Genomic DNA, 20754 nt, shown 5'->3' with positions numbered 1-20754 from the left:
TTATTGCCACATTCCTTGGATGGCTCCATATGTTTACCTTTAGCTGACTTTAGACTTGGTGTTCTCTGTGGCTGCTGGCGTCAGCCACAGAATTCTTTCATGTCTATTACTTTATTAAGGAATGTAAAAGCCACATACAGACCGACTGGGGGACACAACAGTATGAGACACAAATAACCCTGAATGCGCTTGCAAAGAGCCTAAGGACGCTTCACACCTAATTCTCCCAGATGGGCGTAAGGCTTTCAAGGACCAAAAGGGGGCACTCTTAGCACTCGCTCCCAAGGCCAGTCAATAATACCATTCTGATGAATAAATAGTGCAGAAACAGTGCAGGGCTTTAAGATCGGTCTTGATGGCAGCAGAATGGAGTGAAAGAAACCACTCTCATCACCAGGGATTTATTTTTTTTTTAAATCTTTGACTTTCATTACTAGAAATGGAATCTCCAAATCTTAGGGAGGTTGTTAAGATTAAATAGGATAAACGAACAAAAAAAACCTGCTTTGCACAAAGCCTTGGCACATCTATTATAAATACTCAGAAAGACCAGCTACTATTTAAGCATATGCTCAGGGATTTCTCTACCTATTTCTACCTAGGTCTAGACTGGCTCATAGCACTAGAGTGTAATTGTAGAATGAGTCTCTGTATTGGGCAGCGTTAGACAGGGGGTGAGGGATAACCATTATTTACTCAGCTGCTCCTGTGTGCTGGGTGCTTTACATGCACTATCTTGTTATCATGACTTTATAGATAAGGAACTTGAGGCTCAGGGAGGCCAGTTATACTGCCCTGGTATGTGGCAGAGGCAGGATTTGAACCTGCGTCTGTCTGATTGATTCTAAATCTGAGCCTTTTCCACTAGACAAGGGAACATAACTCAAGACCAACTTATCACAGTATTTTCTCACGTAGTCTCAGACTCCCGCAAACACTTTATGAAAACTTGAAGCCCAGCATTGAAGACTTCCAGTCACCTATAGATATAATTCCAATCTTAAAGACACCAAGTAAAATTCTTAGAAATTTCAGCAAAACATGTTTGTGGAGAGATGCAGAGGCACTACTGAGGAACTAGATAATGGAGATCATTCCCATGCCACCAGCCCTCAAACATATCTTTTGGTACCTGCAGGATCCATATTCATTCTCCCTGGTTCTCTCCAGGCTCCTACACCAACCTTCAAGCCAGCAGACTTCACAGAACTGAGTCTGGAGCTTCTTTGAACACCACTGTTCTTCCATTTCCCCTTCCAGGATCTTCACTCAGTGTGCTGATTTCTGTTTTCATAGGAGTTAGTAGTCTGGGTTCTAGCCACTCAGTATACCGGGAGGTGAACAGAGAGAGAGCTCTTGCTCAGAAGAGTAATCCTCATACATCAAGCCAGGCTGTGAGGATGGTCTGAGCTAGAAAGACTGTGTGGAATGAGGTGTCTTTTAACCTCCCTCATGAAGGCTTATTGACCATCCACCTGCTCCTTCCTCATAGGTGCTTAGTGATCAAAGAGTAGAAATGCTTTAATTTAACATGGAAAAGAAAGATTCTTTGCTGGGATGATGAAGCATGTTTGCCTTGTGACTTTCCTGCAGAACCTGGAGTGGGTGAGTGGATTGCAGCTGAAGGGTGCTTTGATTATCAAAAGGATAATTCCTTAGCCAAACCAGGAAAGCCCTTGGCCCCACTTAGGATTAGGTGTTCTCTAGTTGAATTTAGAGAGTTCTGTCCTTTTACTGGCAGGACAGATTTGCTGGAGACTATCCCTCAGCCCACCAGGTCCTTCAGGGAGTCTTCAGAATCGACATCTCTTTTCATCTCTCTGCATCATTGGGAAACTTTTTGTAACACTGGATACTCTTTCCAATGAGGACTAGCTATGTGTACCTAACGTTTACACTGAGCCAGTATTTCCCAAGGCGGCAGTAAAGGCTCTGAGAAGTCCTGTAGTAAAGAAACCTATGTCACTTTACTTAATCCAGAGATTCTCATATATATCTGACCACAGAACCTCTTTAGCATAACATCTATTACTATCCCATGGAACCAATTTAGGTATAAACACATAAGCTCTTGAAACTGCTTAGACAGGATAACCTCAACTTATTGATGGGTTTGGATAGACTATTTAAAGCAGAACTATTGGTCACATATTTGGGATAAAATCTGAAGCTGCCTTAGCGGTCTGTCTGGATTATTTTTAGATCTGTGTAAGTATGTGTGCATGTGTTTATATATACTACATATAAATATGCATTTTAACTGTGAGGTTAGAAGATGAGGGGAGGAAAAAAAGAAAGAATATTACCTTTTATAAAAAAGCAGTTGGTGTCCTGCAAGACAAGGAGAAGGTCTGTAAATTTGAAAGCATTATTGCCATATCCTTATGCTGGCAGTGTCTGTTCACAGCTTCCTGTAATGGTGGAAACACCTGGGCTCCTCTTCTCACTGAACACCCTGATGATTAGAGAGGACACCCCCTTCTCAGAACCCTCCCAGAGCCCAGCCAATCCAACACCCAAAACACTTCTTCCCCAGTTATTGATACCCATTAGCTGTGCTCATGTACATCCTTTCGGCTGATGGATTAGTTCAAAAATTAATGTTTTTTTTTTCCTGTGTTGTGATTTAATTTTCATTTGCAGAGCGTGTTTGAAACCTTCTAAAGAAAATTCTCAGAAAACAGCTCCGTAAAAAATCGTTCAATTATATATACATTTTAATTGTTGCAAAGTTACCAGGGTTGTTTTTAAATTATTTTAAATAAAATATAACATCGTTTTCTGAAATAGAACTTTAGCCGTGGTTTTTTTTTTTTCTTTTTTAATTGTCACATATAGGGTGATTTTAAAGTAAATAAGAGCACAAGGTTCATATTATTTTAAATGTATATTGTATTTGTCTTCTCAACGCTGTGGTTTTTAGGTCTGTGAATAGCATCATAGTATGGAGCCAGTCTATTAAGCAGCCTGTTTGGGTAAGGAAACCCTTTAGACCAGCACAATGTTGTATTACTCACTGTGTCCTTCCAATATGGTTAGAATCCCACAACCTAAATGATCATTTGTTGAACAAATTCATGCTTTTATTAGTCAAAATACAGAGAAAACAGAGCCTCCCTGTTTCAAGATATTTGCTAATGCATGGTTAATTATCACATATAGCTTACTATAATTCATTTTACAGGGGAGACCTCCTGCAGGTAACATACTAGCAGTTTATGAACCGAAATAACCCCACTATAGATTAGAGCTGTTCCAGGGCCGGTCAGACAGTTGGTGCTTCTAGACCTTCTCACTTCACATTGCTAATTCGAACAAGGCTTTATTTTTATATTTGTCAGCAGCAAGACTGTAGGATGGTTGTTAAACTTCTCCCAGGCCTAATTAGAGCGGCAATGCTCGCATTCATAATGAAGCTCGTGTCTTGCTCCGGAGTTAGTGAGCAGGACTGTTACAGTAGCTTCCTGGCAGGCCGTAGCTGGCAGTTTTAAGGTAGCTAGTGGCTGCAATATTAAGTGACTGTTGAAATTCATTGACTCCACCACGGCTAATGTGTCTAGATGACAACAAGTTTACACGGTTCTTTTATAGTTACAGCAAATGGGTCCATTTAAATATTTATTAGGTGATTATGGTGATGTGAAATGAAGAAAAAAAAAAGCAAAGTGCGATCTCACAAGTATGGCTGTTTTCAACTGTTTATGTGGGGCCAAGATCATGGTATCACTCAAAATCGCTGCATCTTTCCCTTATAAATATTTATACTAGATCAGCAGCGATGAATGCTAATTTATTTGCATTTTGTTTCTTTATTGACTTCTCCCTGGGCAGAGGATAGCTGTGAAAAAGGTGTGCAGCCTTACTGGGTTGGAGGATATTTCAGTCAGCCAAGCAAGTGGCATTTTGATTAGCTGGGGAAAAGTTCATTTCACCAAAACTGAAGAGGTCTGTTTGCTCTTGGAGATGCAGCCTGAGTGAGTCTGTAGGCAGCTGGTGTTCTGTCCTCTTCCAAAGTGGATGTGCGTGCTGGCAAGCAGTGTCGCCTCCAAAAGACTGCTTTTCTGTACAGCGACTTGTCAAACCTTGGATTGAATCGGGTGAGCCTGGCCGATCTGGGTGTTTGTCAGACTTCTAACTCCATTTTTTTTTCTTATTCTGTGAGCCACTTAGAGGACTGCATATTCACAGAAGCAGGAAGGCATCTATCCGAAATTGAATGTAGCATCTGAGATGGGAGGCAGTTTAAAACGAATCCAGCTCTGTTCTCTAAAGGTTAAATCTACACAGTACCAGAGAACTCAAGGAGCCAGAGGGAACTGTCAAAAAATTCAGACAGGTAAAGGACAGAAGGAAGTTTTCACTTTGCATTTGACTATTTTGACTGTGTACATAGCTTAGAGCATAAGATACTGATTCCCAATTCATCATCCACAATGCTATTTGTTAGTTTGTTCCCCCTGTCTTGAAATAAGCAGCATCTGCATGGACTTGGCATGTAGAATTTTCAGGAGGTTTCTAGAAGTATCTTTTGAAATAGTCCATTACTATATTTAGGATGCCCTGGAGGTCTGAGGACTGTCCAAATAAAAATTTGCATGGAACACATAGGCCACTGAATCAGAAGTCTCCTCTCAAGTTATTATAGTCGCTTCAATTAGTAAAAAACAAAACAAAACAAAACAAAACAAAACAAAAAGCCCTCAATCTCTGACTCTAGCTGTCTATCTTCCCTCCGCAACCTGTTATAAAATGCACTAGTGTCTCTTTAGAACTAGACCTGTTTCAGTGGATTCTAGTCTTGGACCTGTCCCAAGGGCATTAGTTACTAAAGAGTTTAGAACTGCCTCATTATATGATCATTAATATGTTCCTCTAGGACAGGGATATAGGAAGAGTCAACGACAGTAATGGTTCTACAAATGCAGGTGATTTAGAGATAGAAAGTTAGGTGGGAAACTCTGTTAAGGAAATGCTATGTGAAGTTTCCTCTGATACAAATTATTATACTCAAATCTACTGATCTGTATTCTAACTTTTAGGAATCTAAGTATGTGATTCCTGAGACTCAAAATGTAACCGTGGATCCATGTTGACACAGATCTGTGTCTTCATTTACCATCCATAGTCAGAGCTCTTTGCAGGAGACCCATAATGGGTAGTTTGTCATTACTTTTTAGTTTGAGTCTTCTGAGCTGTGGGGATAGTGTGCAAGAAGTTGCTCATTCTCTGTAAACGAAAACCCGTATCTCTGTCCAGTCTTGTTTTGCCCATTTAATTAAAAGATATATTTTAATCCTCTCACCTCAGTGGGAAAACATTTGCTCTCCCCGTTTGATGAATCAGAAAACGTGGAATTAGAGAAACTTTAGGGTTTTCTGGAGATCTCAGGGTGGGCTACCACCCTCTGCCACTCCATAGTGAGGTCTTGCTGAGGATGTGTCCTGGTAATGGGGGATGCTCTTCTGCAGGGTCCTCTGTGGCCACCTGCACTCAAGGGTACACCTCTTACAACCAGGAAAGCTCCACTGTAATGAGTTTCCTAGTGCACTTCATAAAAGATTCAGCCAATCAATATTTCCTCAGAAGTTTTCAATTTTATGAAGCAATTTTATAAAGCAAGGCCCCCCTCTAATGGGGTTTCCTAAAATCAGAATATATCAATATACCATAGGTGGAGGAGGTCACTGGGAAAGGTAATATTTGTGGCAATATTTGTTCTTGGCCCTGATGCTATTTTGGATATGTACACCTTTTGTGTGTGTGTGTGTGTGTGTGTGTGTGTGTGTGTGTGTGTGTGTGTGTGTGTGTGTGTGTGTGTGTGTGTGTGTGTGTGTGTGTGTGTGTGTGTGTGTGTGTGTGTGTGTGTGTGTGTGTGTGTGTGTGTGTGTGTGTGTGTGTGTGTGTGTGTGTGTGTGTGTGTGTGTGTGTGTGTGTGTGTGTGTGTGTGTGTGTGTGTGTGTGTGTGTGTGTGTGTGTGTGTGTGTGTGTGTGTGTGTGTGTGTGTGTGTGTGTGTGTGTGTGTGTGTGTGTGTGTGTGTGTGTGTGTGTGTGTGTGTGTGTGTGTGTGTGTGTGTGTGTGTGTGTGTGTGTGTGTGTGTGTGTGTGTGTGTGTGTGTGTGTGTGTGTGTGTGTGTGTGTGTGTGTGTGTGTGTGTGTGTGTGTGTGTGTGTGTGTGTGTGTGTGTGTGTGTGTGTGTGTGTGTGTGTGTGTGTGTGTGTGTGTGTGTGTGTGTGTGTGTGTGTGTGTGTGTGTGTGTGTGTGTGTGTGTGTGTGTGTGTGTGTGTGTGTGTGTGTGTGTGTGTGTGTGTGTGTGTGTGTGTGTGTGTGTGTGTGTGTGTGTGTGTGTGTGTGTGTGTGTGTGTGTGTGTGTGTGTGTGTGTGTGTGTGTGTGTGTGTGTGTGTGTGTGTGTGTGTGTGTGTGTGTGTGTGTGTGTGTGTGTGTGTGTGTGTGTGTGTGTGTGTGTGTGTGTGTGTGTGTGTGTGTGTGTGTGTGTGTGTGTGTGTGTGTGTGTGTGTGTGTGTGTGTGTGTGTGTGTGTGTGTGTGTGTGTGTGTGTGTGTGTGTGTGTGTGTGTGTGTGTGTGTGTGTGTGTGTGTGTGTGTGTGTGTGTGTGTGTGTGTGTGTGTGTGTGTGTGTGTGTGTGTGTGTGTGTGTGTGTGTGTGTGTGTGTGTGTGTGTGTGTGTGTGTGTGTGTGTGTGTGTGTGTGTGTGTGTGTGTGTGTGTGTGTGTGTGTGTGTGTGTGTGTGTGTGTGCCCTGGTAATGGGGGATGCTCTTCTGCAGGGTCCTCTGTGGCCACCTGCACTCAAGGGTACACCTCTTACAACCAGGAAAGCTCCACTGTAATGAGTTTCCTAGTGCACTTCATAAAAGATTCAGCCAATCAATATTTCCTCAGAAGTTTTCAATTTTATGAAGCAATTTTATAAAGCAAGGCCCCCCTCTAATGTGTGTGTGTGTGTGTGTGTGTGTGTATATGTACGGGTGTATGCACACACATATCTGCGTTGCCTCCTTTGTGCTCACAGATTTGGCTCTGGGTTCCATTGCATTGCTATGTATCCTAACATAATGTACCTCTACCCATCAATGATCTTCTCTCTTGACTCTCAAGCTTTGTCAGTGTGGATGGTGATTAAATCTACAGTCCTGGCTGAATTGTGTAATAGAAAAAATTGTAGGTAGAAAAATCAATTAATTAATAAGTGATGGTATGGCTTTCCAGAGTTCTAAGCTGAACATATATTAGGTTCTACTTCAAGTTATTCTATACCCTATTATAAAATACTAGAGTATCAAATTGTACACCCTAGTGTAAAATATCCTAGTATAAGGAAATGTCAACTCCTCCTACCCCCACCTCAGTCAACTGTTACGTAAGGTGTGTCTTGCCTAGGTATTGGTGTTACTGTTTTGTCTTCTAATATGTTGTCTGGATGGACTTGTAGGGTAAGTAGTGTGCTGAAAAGTGGATAGGGGTGCTTTGCTACCTGAAGAGTGAATCTTCCTGGTATCATTCTTTAGGGAAACAGGTGGAGCCTTGGGCCAGAAGCAAAACTTTCTGGAGGAAGGCCAGGGAGTCTCATCATTCCTATTTCATATAATGGGGAATTTCTCAAACAGCTTGAATGATTTGCTCAATTTCTTATATCCAGCTCTGCTACAAAAATTAGAGTCTAGGATTGTTCATTCTAGCTTGTTCCTTTTTTATAAGGGCTCCAAGATGCCATGCTAACTTCAAAATGCAATGATAATTACCTAAAGTGTAATATTTGTGGAGCAGTATGTGGTTTGCAAAACATGTATGTATTTATACATGTATACATACATGTGTGTATGTGCGCATACCTGACCTCTACAAATACCCAGTGAAAAGCAGGAACTGTTTTCTACATCAGTTTAATAGATCAGGAAACAAGATTCAGAGTTCAGATGAATAGCCTAAAACCACACAATGATGGAGTTTGAATTAGAACCCAGTTCTCTGGATTCCTTGCCTAGTTGTTTTTTCTATATCACAAAGCTATTATTAGGCTTCTGAGATCTCAGTATCATCTACTGAGAAGCTAGCTGGAGATTCTCAAATAAATAGGTTATTTTTAAGGGAAAATAAATGAGCGGGACATTAACTTGTTTTAGTTAGCAAGACTTGAAAGCAGTTGTTCCCTGCGACCCACAGATGCTTTTGTTCTGGAGTCTGGGAAGTGACTCACACTGATTAGAAGAATATTTTGACCTTCTGAATCTATTTTGTGTTTCTCTTTCCCTGAGGTTATTGATGAAGAGTTCTATTTGCTCTATTTTCAAGCTTCAGTGATTGCTGAAATTGAAGGAAAAAGTTTGGGGATCACTTTGTTACATTCCAGTTTATTAAACAAGGGACATAATAGGGAGTACAAAAATAATTCAGGAAGAAAGCAACCAGGTAGAAAAATAAGCTGAGTTTATGAATGGAAATAGGTGTCAAAGTTATATGAATGAGAAGAAAAGGGGAAACCCCCCCAAAGAGATTCTTGTGGTGAAGCATGCTATAAGACATTCTGATAAAGAGGCATTACCTTACACTGGCTCTAAGAGCAATGCAGGAGATTTGTAGGAACCATTGCATAGAAGAACCCTATTACTACCCTCAGAAGAAATGATCTGTCAGGTAAAGTTTGGACTTTGCCCTTTAGAGGCACCTACAGCTGGTCGAGAGACCACAGTGGAGAGCATATGGCACTCTTGAACCCCATTGTCCTCTTCTGCTGTCTCCTATAAGAATTAATGGCACCCAGGGGATGCCTGGGTGGCTCAGCGGTTGAGAGTCTGCCTTTGGCTCAGGGCATGATCCCACGGTCCAGGGATTGAGTCCCACATCGGGCTCCCTGCATGGAGCCTGCTTCTCCCTCTGCCTATGTCTCTGCCTGCCTCTCTCTGTATGTGTCTCTCATGAATAAATAAGTAAAATCTTAAAAAAAAAAAAAAAAAGAATGAGTGGTCAGATGGGTCCCTAGAGACACCCAGGGATTTGGATAGAGAACCATAGAGGGACTCTCAAGACACAAGTGATGCTTTCATCTCTTCTTCCAGCTGAAGGTCTTTGGAAAAAGAAAGATGAATAAGGAATGTGAAGGCCAAAGATGGTGTGGAAGAGATGTTAGTTTCCTGGGCTGTGGCCTGTAATACTAGAAAAAAGGACCTGGCTAGATTCTGGGTATACTGCACAGAGACTTGGAAGTATGTATTTGGCACAATTCTAAGCTGACCAACAGAGTTGAAATAGGATTTTTGTTAGACAGAGGAAAAGAAAGTGCAAATAAATTGCAAAACAGGATTACATGGACAATGTCACATCTGACATGGCAAGAAACAACAGGACAAGAGGATGGGCCTCGTATTTCTTAGGTGATGACAAGTGGCATTTATATGCCAAATCTACAGTAGCAGGAACAAGCAGTTCAATCTAAGATGCTAAGAGATACAAAAGGCATATCCAATTTCCTAGATATTTATTTACTTGCATAGTGAAGCCTATGGATAGAATGAACAATAAATTAACCTTTGGAGAAAGGCAAAATAACAATATTAACCCTATCTGATTGTCAGATCCTTGTGACCAGAAATTCTTGCCCTGGTTAAAGCATCAAATATTATAATTCTGTTGCTCTGAAAGAGTAGCATCACTCTTGATAAGTCCAGACACCTTTACCGGGCATGTCCCACAACTGTGCCCACAAAAGAAACCAGACCATTTATTCAAGAAGCATCAATAATGTGGTGGGTGATGGAACTATATAGATAAATCAGACACAGTCTGCCCTCCAAGAGGTTACAGTCTGATGGGGAAGACAGATATAAAAATTAAATATTTAAGATCCAGCCAGCTGGATATATCTGTAGGTATCGTGGAGGTAAAAAAAGAAAATCTGGGGGGACCCCTGGGTGGCTCAATGGGTTGAGTGTCCAACTCCTGGTTTTAGCTCAGGTCATGATCTCAGGGTCATGAGATTCAAGCTCTGCATTGGGCTCTGAGCTCAGTGGCAATTCTGCTTGAGGTTTCCCTTTCCTTCTACCTGCAGCCCCACCCCCGTAAAATCAATAAATATTAAAAAAAAAATTCTGGAGCGTTGAGAAGGGAGTGGGTTTCGTAGCAGAAGATATGGCCCTCTCTTTGAATACACAGCATAGAGGTTTGTGGCCGGATTTATTCCTTTAGGGGATTGGGCTCTAGAAGACACAATACCTTAAAAACATAGGTGGCTGTATGCAGAATCCATGTCAGCACTGTTGAAGTTCCTTGTTAGGCAAATGCCTTTCCAGAGCTTGTCTTCTGTTACTACAGCTGTGATGAGCACTTGCAGAAACCTCCTATCTGTCCATTTCAAGCTTTTCTTGCCTGATGCTGGCTTGTAGTTAGTTTCACCTACATGTTGTAAGTCTTTTTTTTTTTTTTTTTTAATTCTGACTAGAGGAACTGGGTGGCATGTTGCCTTCAAGGGTAGGAAAAGGAGAGGAATTTATGCCTGTATATAGTGGAGTTACAGGGTTGTACAAAAACTTACAGATCTGAGAGGGGAAGTAAAGTATAAAGCATTTCAGTTGCGATAAAGGAAAAGAATGCAAAGTTCTATTTTGGTGGCATTATACTATAGGCTATCTAGCCAGATAGTGTTTGAAGATGATATTTTCTTAATACAGATTATATTAAACATTATTTTCTAAAACAGAAGTGTAACAAAGAATACAGAAGTGATCTCAGTACAATGAGGGACTTTATCTCCTCATAAATTCACTGGAAGTCTGATTCTATTAAAACTAGAATATCTCATAATCCTTTACCTCATTGACTATATCATTTTTTAGAAAGTAGAAGGAAAAAGATAAAATTGCCATTCTACTTCATATTGGCCTTCAAAGTGATGTTGAATTAGCAGGAATTTTGAGAGAACTGTCTCAGAAAGGTTAAAGGTACAATGAGGGTTTCTGGACATGTACCCAAGGCTTCAAGAAATTAAGAAAATTAATAGAAATAACTCTGTATTTAGAGGATTCCTAAAGTGAATGGGGATTTCTAAGTTTGAGGAATGCCAGTAGTTGACATTCGTGATTCAGTTTGGAATGATCCCAATGAAAACAAAAGAGGATGAGCAGCTCATAAAACCTGTGTGGATCCATGGGGAGGGAGGGAGAAGTTTCAGTGGTTAGGGGGGCTTTTTGCATTTGGATCTCCAAAGATTCAATTCAGAAAATGAATTTGGATCAGAAGATGCATTATTAGTACCATTTACTTTCTGATTGCTGGGAAAGCTGAAAACCAGAATGGAGTAAGTCTCGGGTAAGATCTTCACGTCACCAAAGCCTGCCATAGAAGCCATACAGAGTAGGCATTTAACAGTTGTCAAAATGAACCACAGTGCTGGGTAACAGGAAAGGAAGACCTCCCAGCTCGTATTAGGTTTTCAGATTTTCTAACAAGAATTATCTTCACATCAAAAAGAACAGAATAAACAGTATAAAGAAGGGAATTCAGGCCAGGATTGAGAGAGAATTATTAGGCATCTGTAAGTTCAAGTTCGTTTTCAGGCCTTGAGAAGTTTTATTTTGCAAAGTTTTTCTATTTTGCTGAAAATATAAATTCACATATCCTCTTAGCAATCTTATTGTTTACCTGTGAGATATAATGAATGAGAGTGTCCTCAGAAGAGTAGTGATCAGAAGATATCCAAGTTCACCAAAACTTAATTCCTTAAACTTGTATCTTTATTAAAATTCTTGGCAAAATTCTGGAAAAGATGATTAAATTGTAGGTACCAAAACTTTGAAAAAATAAAGTGATCACCAAAACCCCACATTTATTCATCAAGAACAAATCACAACATGGTAACTTCATTCACCTTTAAGCTAAAATTTACTGTGTTGGTAAGTTAAGACCACTCCCAAACAGAGTACTTACTAATCTCAGCCAGACATTCAACAGTCTCCATAGTGGATTCACAATGGGTTAAAAACTGTGCTCAAAGACTGTGACATCCTGGAGGAAATTTTGTACCATGAGAAACCAGGGCTCTACCCTTGGCTATGACCTGCTCTATTCACTGCCAAATTTGTGTTTATCAGCAGAGCCTTTGAATTTGAGTCCATGCCATCTTCTTCTCATTATGCTGTGTTGCTGAGGATGAAAGGTTTAAAATCATCCTGTATCAGGAAATGTTGACAGAACAGGCAACACTCAGCCCAGAGAAGGAAGAAACGGACCACCCCATTTATACTGGCTGCTCAGAAGTCACCATGTTTTTTTTTTTTTTTTTCTTGTCTCACTCTCCATTCTCCATTACCTCATCGCAACATTACACATTACTATCGCCTCTCTTACAACATTCTTCTCTTGATTTCCACAGTGGTAACTTTTGTAACTTTCTTCTTTATTCCTCTTTATCCATTTCATTATTAATTAATTTGCTTCCTCCAGCAACTAGATTGGGACAAAGTTCAGTCCTTCACTTCTGCTCTTGTATTCTTCCCTTGGAGTACTTTTATGCACCCACCTCTGCATTAATGGTTCCTTAGTTGGTAAATGCAAGCCTGACCACTTTCCTAAGCTCAAGTCCCACTTGAGCAATTGCTCAATAGATGCATGTGTTTAGGAATCCTGCAATCATCTCAAAACAAAATGTCTAAAACATAACTGATCTTTTAAACCCCAAGCTTCATCTCGACTTCCTTATTCCATTAATGGTGCCATCATTTTTTAGGTCAACATTTGAGAGAAGTCTTTGACTTCCCATGTCTTTTTCTCTCATATCTACTTGATTATCAATTTGTGTTAATTCATCATTTATAGATTCTTTTTAATTCATCCATTCATTTCCATTTTTCACAGCCACAACTAAGCCAGGTATTGACCAAATCATTGCACTTTCAGTTTATTTCTAAGCCTTCTTTTCTAACCTCTCCTGCATTTTACTGTAAGACCAACCATCCCAGAGTGAGGAAGATGAATCTTTCATCATACCACTCCCTTTCTGGAATGGCCTGCCATTTCCATCCAACAGGAAGGCCTTCTTAACTTCTTGCTTTCCTAACCTACCTTCAAAGTCCAATCTAAGTTCTTTTTCCTCCTGTGATGGAGGTTTTGAATCCCAGCTCTGCTACTTCCTAGCTGTATGACCTTGGGCAAACAACTTAACCTTTCTGTGCTGGTTTCCTCATCTAAAAAGAGAATGCTAATAGTATTTACATCATGGGACAATGAAGGAGGATTAAATGAGTTAGTATCATTCAAGCACTCAGAACTAATAAATGCTATACACAACAATAAATAAATTAAAATTTGTATTTTCTCTAGCTATTCCATATTGGAAATGATCTGTTCCCTTATTCTCACCATTAGTATATTACAATTATAACTCTATATCTGCCCTATTTTTAAAATTTTTATTATATAAATTAACTCATTTATTATAGGCTAGCAATGTCTCAAATGGTAGAGCTTCTACTGGTCTTCCAACTCTCTCAGACTTCTGATGGCCAACTTTACTGTGACAGCAGAAGTGGTGTTGTAGGTCCAGGCGCCACTGGTTATGGTCTTCATGCAGGAGCCACAGTGCCAGATGCCCACTGCTTGCCTTTTCATCTTGGTTTTGCCACAGAAGGAGCAGGTGTACTTGACATGCTGGCTAATCTCAATCTTCTTCACCATCTTCCTGAGGGAGGCCCCATAATGGGTCCCATATTTACCCACAATTCCGACCTTCTTGGTGCATTTGGCCATGTCCCCACCAACCAGGTCCAAGCCCAGAGAGTTCTGCCCTATTTTTAAACCACATTTTCACTTTATGATCCTCCATATGATGTCTGTTAGCTCCCCACATCAACTGAAAGTTTGAGGGCAAAGGCCACATAATATATCTTTTCATATCTCCACAATCCCTAGTATTAGCTTACCTGTTGTGTTTTGTGCAAGTAATGATCACAGACTGATATGCCCCTGATTTTCCAAAGTGATCCTCTTGATTCTCCAGTTCTCAATCCATCTTTGCTTTATTTCTAGATCTGGCCTCACTGATCTTCTCCAGAGTTCTGGTTTGAATGGTACAATCTACCTCTCTTGCAGGCCATCTCTGAGTGCTACATTTATCAGGGACATTGGGGCTTGGCAGGCAGACAAGAAACACAATCTGTAGACAGAGCTACCGCAAGCCAAACTTGCCAGTACAATTCCTGCAGTTTGCTGACAGTCGTGTGGTTGTTTTCCAAGCCTCTAATATGGAATACCATAGGGTCTTTAAGGAGGAGTAGTTGAAGATTGGGCTGCTGGCTATTTTATCTCCACTTTTTTTCTTTGGGAGATCATATGCCTGATGTTTTACTCTAAAATGACCTGGGATGCCAAGGCTGTCACAGAAAGAATGGTCCAGCAAAAGAGTGAAGTTTTGGATTGAATTGGTGTGAATGCTTCAGCAAATCTTCTGAAGACCATCCAAAGCCACACATAAATAATGAGCTTGGAATGGCAACAAGAATGCATGGGATGTGGCCTCCTGAGTCAGCCATATAGTGTTCTTGGAGTGGTGGGCTATTTCGGATAAAGGACCATTTGAAAAACATTTATCAGGGTGTGGTGGGGAAAAGCTTTCTTTGAGTAAATACTTCCAATGCACTTTGTGTTTCTACACCATGTCCCCACTGCTGTGCTGTGATAATCATTTAAGCACAGTACTTGAGTGTAGAGGTAGTTAATGTCCACAGATTCATGAACTGCTTCATACCAAAGAAAGCTCTGATATCCTTATCCAAAAAGCACTACCAATCCCATGTCTTCCCATTTCTTTATAACCAGGGTGCTGCTGGGTCTAATTTCATGGTCCAGGCAATTTAATAGGAATTTAAAAAAAAAAAAAAAGCTACACAGATGCAGCTCTGATAATTCCATTGACTGGATGGAAATGACATGTTGAAAATACCTTACCAGGTTTCCCCTTATAGCTTACATCAAAGGTTAACTGTTGACCAAGTTCACTCTGTGAAGAGTAAATCATTCCTCTGGCCAGATGGGAGGTGCTTTTGGAAGCACATAACCTTTATAAACCAGTAATGGACTCAAAGGACACTGCATAAGAACCCTACTCATTTCTGCCTTATGTCTGAAAGCTGAATCCACCTGCAGACAGCTTTCCAGAATAAAATTCACACCCTGGAAAACTTTGCCTTTAATGACAGCCAGCCACACCTCAGGAAAGCTCTCTGTCCTTCTGGTTTTCCATTTGTCCATCCATCCTTACCTATTTTTCTGATACTGACATCTTAACTCCTTGTGAGTCAAGATGGTCCCCAAACAGCACATTCTTCCTGGTTTTCACCAATGGACAAGAGCTATTTGGTTTTGACATACTTTATTCAGTTTGTGTTTCACTGTAGCACATCTGCTTTCTCAGACTCTCTGTGATCTGTCTCCTGCCTATCTCTCCAGAATGAAGCTACTTCCCCTCCACCCTGCTCATACTCCACATACCCCATTCATACAAACTCCGCATGACTCCCATTCCCACCATCTCTTCTGTTTGATCAGCCTGCCCAGAGGCAGGCTGTGATCACCTACCCTGGAATGCATCTAGGTGTTTAAACAGATGACACCCACCAACGAGTATAAATGAATGTTTACTTAGTACAACAAGCTGGGATTCCCAGGAAGAGAAGAAGACACACAAGAGTCTGAAGATGAGAAGGAGAGCAAAAGAGGCTAAGGCAGAGGTGGCTTTGAGCTGTTGTTTTTGTATGTGTTGTTTGGTTGTGGGGCCAAAATGAGGAGCTCTCTGCATGGTAGTCTAAAGGCTGTACTATTTGAAATTCTAGCCAATGCACCTCTGCATGCTGATCTTCCTTATTGGGTCACATAGATAGTGATGGAGAGGAGGGATAAGCAGCAAAGGGATTCGAGGAGCCCACTGACATTCAAATGTCCAACATAGGGTCACCTTCATGACACTTCGAAACCTCCAAGGCTTCACACAAGTAGGTCTTCTGGTAGGTGGATTCCAACCTATCCTTGAAACTCCCCTTGGGAATCACCTCCTCCAGAAAGTCTCCCTGATGCCCCCTACAGCTGCATTAGACCATGCTACTTTCTGTTGTAGTCATATCCCATGCTTGTCTCTATATTTATAGCACTTATCACATAGGATCTTTGTACAGATTGAAGTGCATCCCCAAAAATATATGGTTAAGTCCTAACTCCCAGCACCTATGAACATGACTTTATTTGGAAATAGGGTCTTTGCAGATGTAATTTAGTGAAGGATCTCAGGATGAGGTCATCCTGGTTTTAGAGTGGGCCCCAAATCCAGTGGATTTAGAAAGGAGAGGAAACATGACACAGAGATGCATCAGGAAGGCCATGTGAAGATGCAGACAGAGAATGGAGCTCTGCAGCTACGAACCGAGGACCATCACACATTTCCGGTGGCCACCAGAAGCTAGGAGAAGGGCAAGAGATGGATGCTTCTTCAAAGCCCCGCAAGAAACCAACTTTATTGCCACCTACCTTTCAGACTCTGGCCTCCAGAACCGTGAGAAAAAAAAATTCTGTTGTTTTAAATACCCAGTTTCTGATAATTTGCTATAATAACCCTAGGAAACTATTATTTTAATAATTGTATATCTGGATTTTTTTATCTTCATTATTACAAGAGCTGTGAGCTGGAGGGCAGAGGTTGTGTTTTGTGCATCTTTAGAACCCTGCAGCCTGGCACAGTGTCTGGCACAAATAGAGGAACACCTAAAATGTTTTCTGGGGAAATAAAAAACTACTGAGCTTACACCAAATGAATGCAAGAGGAAAAGAGCCCCTGAAATTAGCTCTAAGCAGGAGTATCTCCACTGAATCTGCTAGCTAAGGAGAAATCACAAGGGTCTCAATCTTTATGTCCAGTCAAGGATGCAGTATTGTTTCCCCTTTAGGTTAGACTGTTTCTTTATGTTTTGCCTGCAGGTGGATTTCTAGAATTACTGGGTGGTGATGAGAGTCCCCGAGCCAATCTGGATAGGCACTAAAGTGCTCTGGCACACATCCCAGCTTTTTCTCCAGGTCCATGTTAACCAGGTTCATCTAGAAGATGGACAAGTAGCCCGGACACTCTGAATTAAACCACATGCCCTCCCGGGAGTCCCTGGAATGAGGGTTCCAATGGTGCAAATAATCTGCTGTTTGGTTTGGGTGCTTTCTTCTCTAGCTGAGCAAAGAGTTGATTTTTTTTCCTCAGGAGGAGGTGAGTGAGGATGAAAATATTTACTTAGAGACCACCTAGGCCAGGTCTGAAAACTCCTGAGCCAGGTGGGAACTTCAGCCCAGTGAGAATTCTCTGTTTTTGTTAAAGAAAAAGAAATTGCAGATGGGCAGCCCGGGAGCATTGGAGCAGACGTCTGAGGCACGAATCCCTGAAGCAGACCCAGTGACCACTGCCCTTCCGTGCTTTTCCATCGCCTCATTTTACAGATGACAAACAGCCCGGCCGCTTGTTTAAAGCTCAGCGTTTTCTTTTTCCTCCTTCTCCTTTCTTACTCTTTTTTTTTTTTTTTTTCTAAAAGCCACAAGGGTGTTAGGTGATTTTTCCCTCCCTGCCTGGAGAACATTTATTACAGATGCTTAATCTTTCCTCTCTCCTTGGGGCAGCTCAGGCCTTCAGACCTAGAAGCTGAATCTTTGCCTTGGCAGGAGTGCTGCCGACACATAAGGGGTAGGTGGTTTTATGTGAGCATGGTCTACAAGGCAGGCATGGGTGAGGAACAAGCCCTAACTGGACAGTGAGCAGGCAACAGAATTAAATTAGAAACCATAGAATGGGTGCAAAAGAAGTAGAAGATTCCTCCCTACTTTTGAGGAGCTTCCAGACAGACACACACACAAGGTTGACAATACCTTTTTCAGCCAACAGATGTGTAAAACTTGTGCTTTTCACTTTTCAAAGAATCTTCAGATCTGTGACATTATTTCGTCTTTATGAAATTCCTGGGATATAAGGCAAATGGTATGACTTTCATTTTATATATATGGAAACAGAGAGGTTATATGAATGGACCAAAATCATATATTTTGGTCAAGATAGGACCCAAATGCCATCCTGCTTGTTTGCCCTTCTGGTAGTTTCCACCTTAATAAGAACAGCTAACCTCTTTTGGATGTCTTCTCTTGGTTAGGTCCTCTTCTGTACATTGTCTCATTAAATCTTTATAAGATCCTCTAAAGGAAGGACAATTATTTCTGTCGTAACAGAAAAAGAAACTGAGACTTATCCTGGTAACAGAGCTAGCTAATAGTAAAACCAGAATTAAAAAACAAGTCTGTCTCACTCAAAAACTCATCTTTGTAACTATACAAATTTTAAGATTCCATTTGCTGAGAGGATACAGCAAAAGCAGTAAGCATCAGAAGGACTTGATCAAAGGAATTTCTTAAAGGATGTGAACATTGGGTCTATTCAAGAGAATAAGAAGAACTATATCTCAAACAGTTAAAATAGGTGAGGACCTTTGGAAGAGCTGTTCATGTCATTAGCTCCCTACACAGACAGCATGGTTCTCCTAATCTTAGGGGTAAAGGACTGAGGCTTGGAGAGATCAGGTATTCTGCTCACGGTTCCACAGCTAGGACCTTGACAGAGTCAGGATTCACATTCTGGTTTGTCTGACCCCCAATGACTTGCAGGTATCCACTGTGCTTAATGGCACTGTGAAGGCGGGTGGCGACCACAGGCCATGCACACCGCACGTGGAATCCATAAGGTTGGGCACAATCCATTTGTTTCCAGGGGACCCACAGGGGCTTTCCTGGACTGAAGCCACATATTTGTGTTAAAGAACTAGGAGATGTAGCAAAGATGTTCAGGGCACAAAATTGCTGGGACTTAGTGGCACTAGCTTTCCGTTGTTCCTTCTTGATAGGTTTTTTTTTTTTAATTGTCTTCTGCACTATACGGAGCTGTATGCATTGCCATTATTTATTTAGTTCAATTCACATTCTTTTAACATATCTGTCATCTTTCTGACAGGTGCAAATACCCTCCTACTTTCCCTAATTCCCTCTATCATTCATAGAGAATAATACTAATGGTCTCTACCATTTTTTAACTCCATATACAAGAGATAGCCTACGTTAGCTTATATAATTCTCACAACTGTGCAAGGTAGGTATTGTTTATTCCGATTTTGAGATGAGGAAACTGAAGGCAGGAGAGTTTACATAATTTGTTCAGATCCCACAGGGAGCAAAGCCAGAATGTGAACTTGGGTCTGTGTGATTCCAAAATTCATGCTCTTTCCATTGCCTGAAGGTAATTGGATAGGCTCTACGTGGAGGCAGTGGGGGAAAAGTCTTTTAAGGTCATGTTTGTGTATTTTAATTTAAGATAATAAATAATAGGGAAGGGGATGACATGATGGAAATGATGCTTAGGGCAGGTGAGGGGAGTTGGAGGCAAGAAAAACCTTCCTCAGAGGCCATGAATAGCAACAGGAGTTTGGAATGTCAGGCAGCACCTGGATAAGGTTGCTAGCCAAAGAAATAGGAGATGGTATCTCAGGACCAGCAGACTTTATAGAAAAATAATTGGTGAGATTTGAATCATAACCAAAGGGAAGGGAAGAGCTAAAATGGATACAGAAGGCAAATTTTTGAGAAGGAGGGGCATGTTATTATGGCCCTGAGAAAGAAGACTGGTGGTGATGTAAAAGGATTTGAAGTGCAGGAGTGGTTTCCTCCTCAGGGTTAAGCAGAAGGAACAAGAAGCAGGGCAGCCATTGTAAATAATTGGACCACATGGTCATACCAGTGCCTCTACAGGTATTCAAAGGTGAAGAAAGATCTTCCCAAAGAGGGGGATCTCCCCATTGCCAGACCCTCCCCAGATGTGATGCCTTGCGTTTATGCTGGCTAAGAGCTGGAAAAAGGATGCTTAAGGCTAGTGAGAAAAAGGACTTGCATTGAGCCATGCATATGTCTACGCCTGGCATGGCATTCTGTTTGCCACAATGATACGCATACACCCCCACCCTTTTTCCACCAATATGTGAGCCTAGCCTTCCTGGGCCATGGGAAGACTGGGGAAGACCACCTCTGGAGCTGTCCAGCTCCCAGAGTTGGATGGGAGCACTAACCAATCCCATCGCCACTTCAAACAAAGCCACAACTCCTGAGAAAGAGGTAGGTTTTCCATGATTTTATCTCACTATTTTATATCCAATCATGGTAGTACCCTCTACTTCATGAAGTATCATGTTGAAATCATTTATGTCTCTACCTTATTACCTCCTGGATGTTTTTCACATTAGTTTTGTGATCTGGATTATTGACAACAACTACCCATCCCTGATGCCTGTACTTAACTCTGGCAAGTTCCATATAGGGCAAACAAAGGTCACAAAGTGGCAGCACACGAGCCAGATATATTTTGTTTGTCCTACACAGTGTTTGTTAACATTTTGAATCAACAGTTTTAAATTAGGAAATTTCACATATTTTCCCATTTTCAGCTTTTCTTTAAGAAGTGAAAAACTCTGGCAATCCTGGGCTGTAATCCTTCCCGTTAGGAAGTGGCTGGAGTTACTATTGCTCCCTTTACACATAGCATTTGGTCTCTGTTTTACCACAATCTCCACCACTCCCTATTATATGCCACAAAGCCCACTGCCCTCATTTACCTCACTTACTTGGCCCCTGTAGGCATTTAACTTTGAGATTATACTGTAAGATAATGGTATTAGTTCAAACAGAAGTTAGTTG

General features: G+C 41.2%; 2 protein-coding genes across 2 annotated transcripts in view; one reads left to right on the top strand and one right to left on the bottom strand.

Moving 5' to 3' along the window:
* Positions 1-20754, top strand: part of ANKFN1 (ankyrin repeat and fibronectin type III domain containing 1) — a 451629-nt gene that overhangs the window by 132540 nt on the left and 298335 nt on the right. The gene's annotated exons all lie outside the window — the stretch shown is intronic.
* Positions 13474-13752, bottom strand: LOC121472731 (60S ribosomal protein L37a-like). Its single transcript, XM_041724054.1, has one exon. The coding sequence runs from the start codon at positions 13750-13752 to the stop codon at positions 13474-13476; it is 279 nt and encodes a 92-aa protein (XP_041579988.1).

This window comes from Vulpes lagopus, chromosome 12, assembly GCF_018345385.1.
Source record: "Vulpes lagopus strain Blue_001 chromosome 12, ASM1834538v1, whole genome shotgun sequence".
NCBI lineage: Eukaryota > Metazoa > Chordata > Mammalia > Carnivora > Canidae > Vulpes > Vulpes lagopus.
The sequence above is the reverse complement of the archived record's forward strand: the minus strand, read 5'-3'. Positions and strand labels throughout refer to the sequence as shown.

Excerpts from the sequence above, each read along its gene's own strand:
- LOC121472731 (XM_041724054.1), bottom strand. The coding sequence starts at position 13,752 with ATGGCCAAATGCACCAAGAAGGTCGGAATTGTGGGTAAATATGGGACC.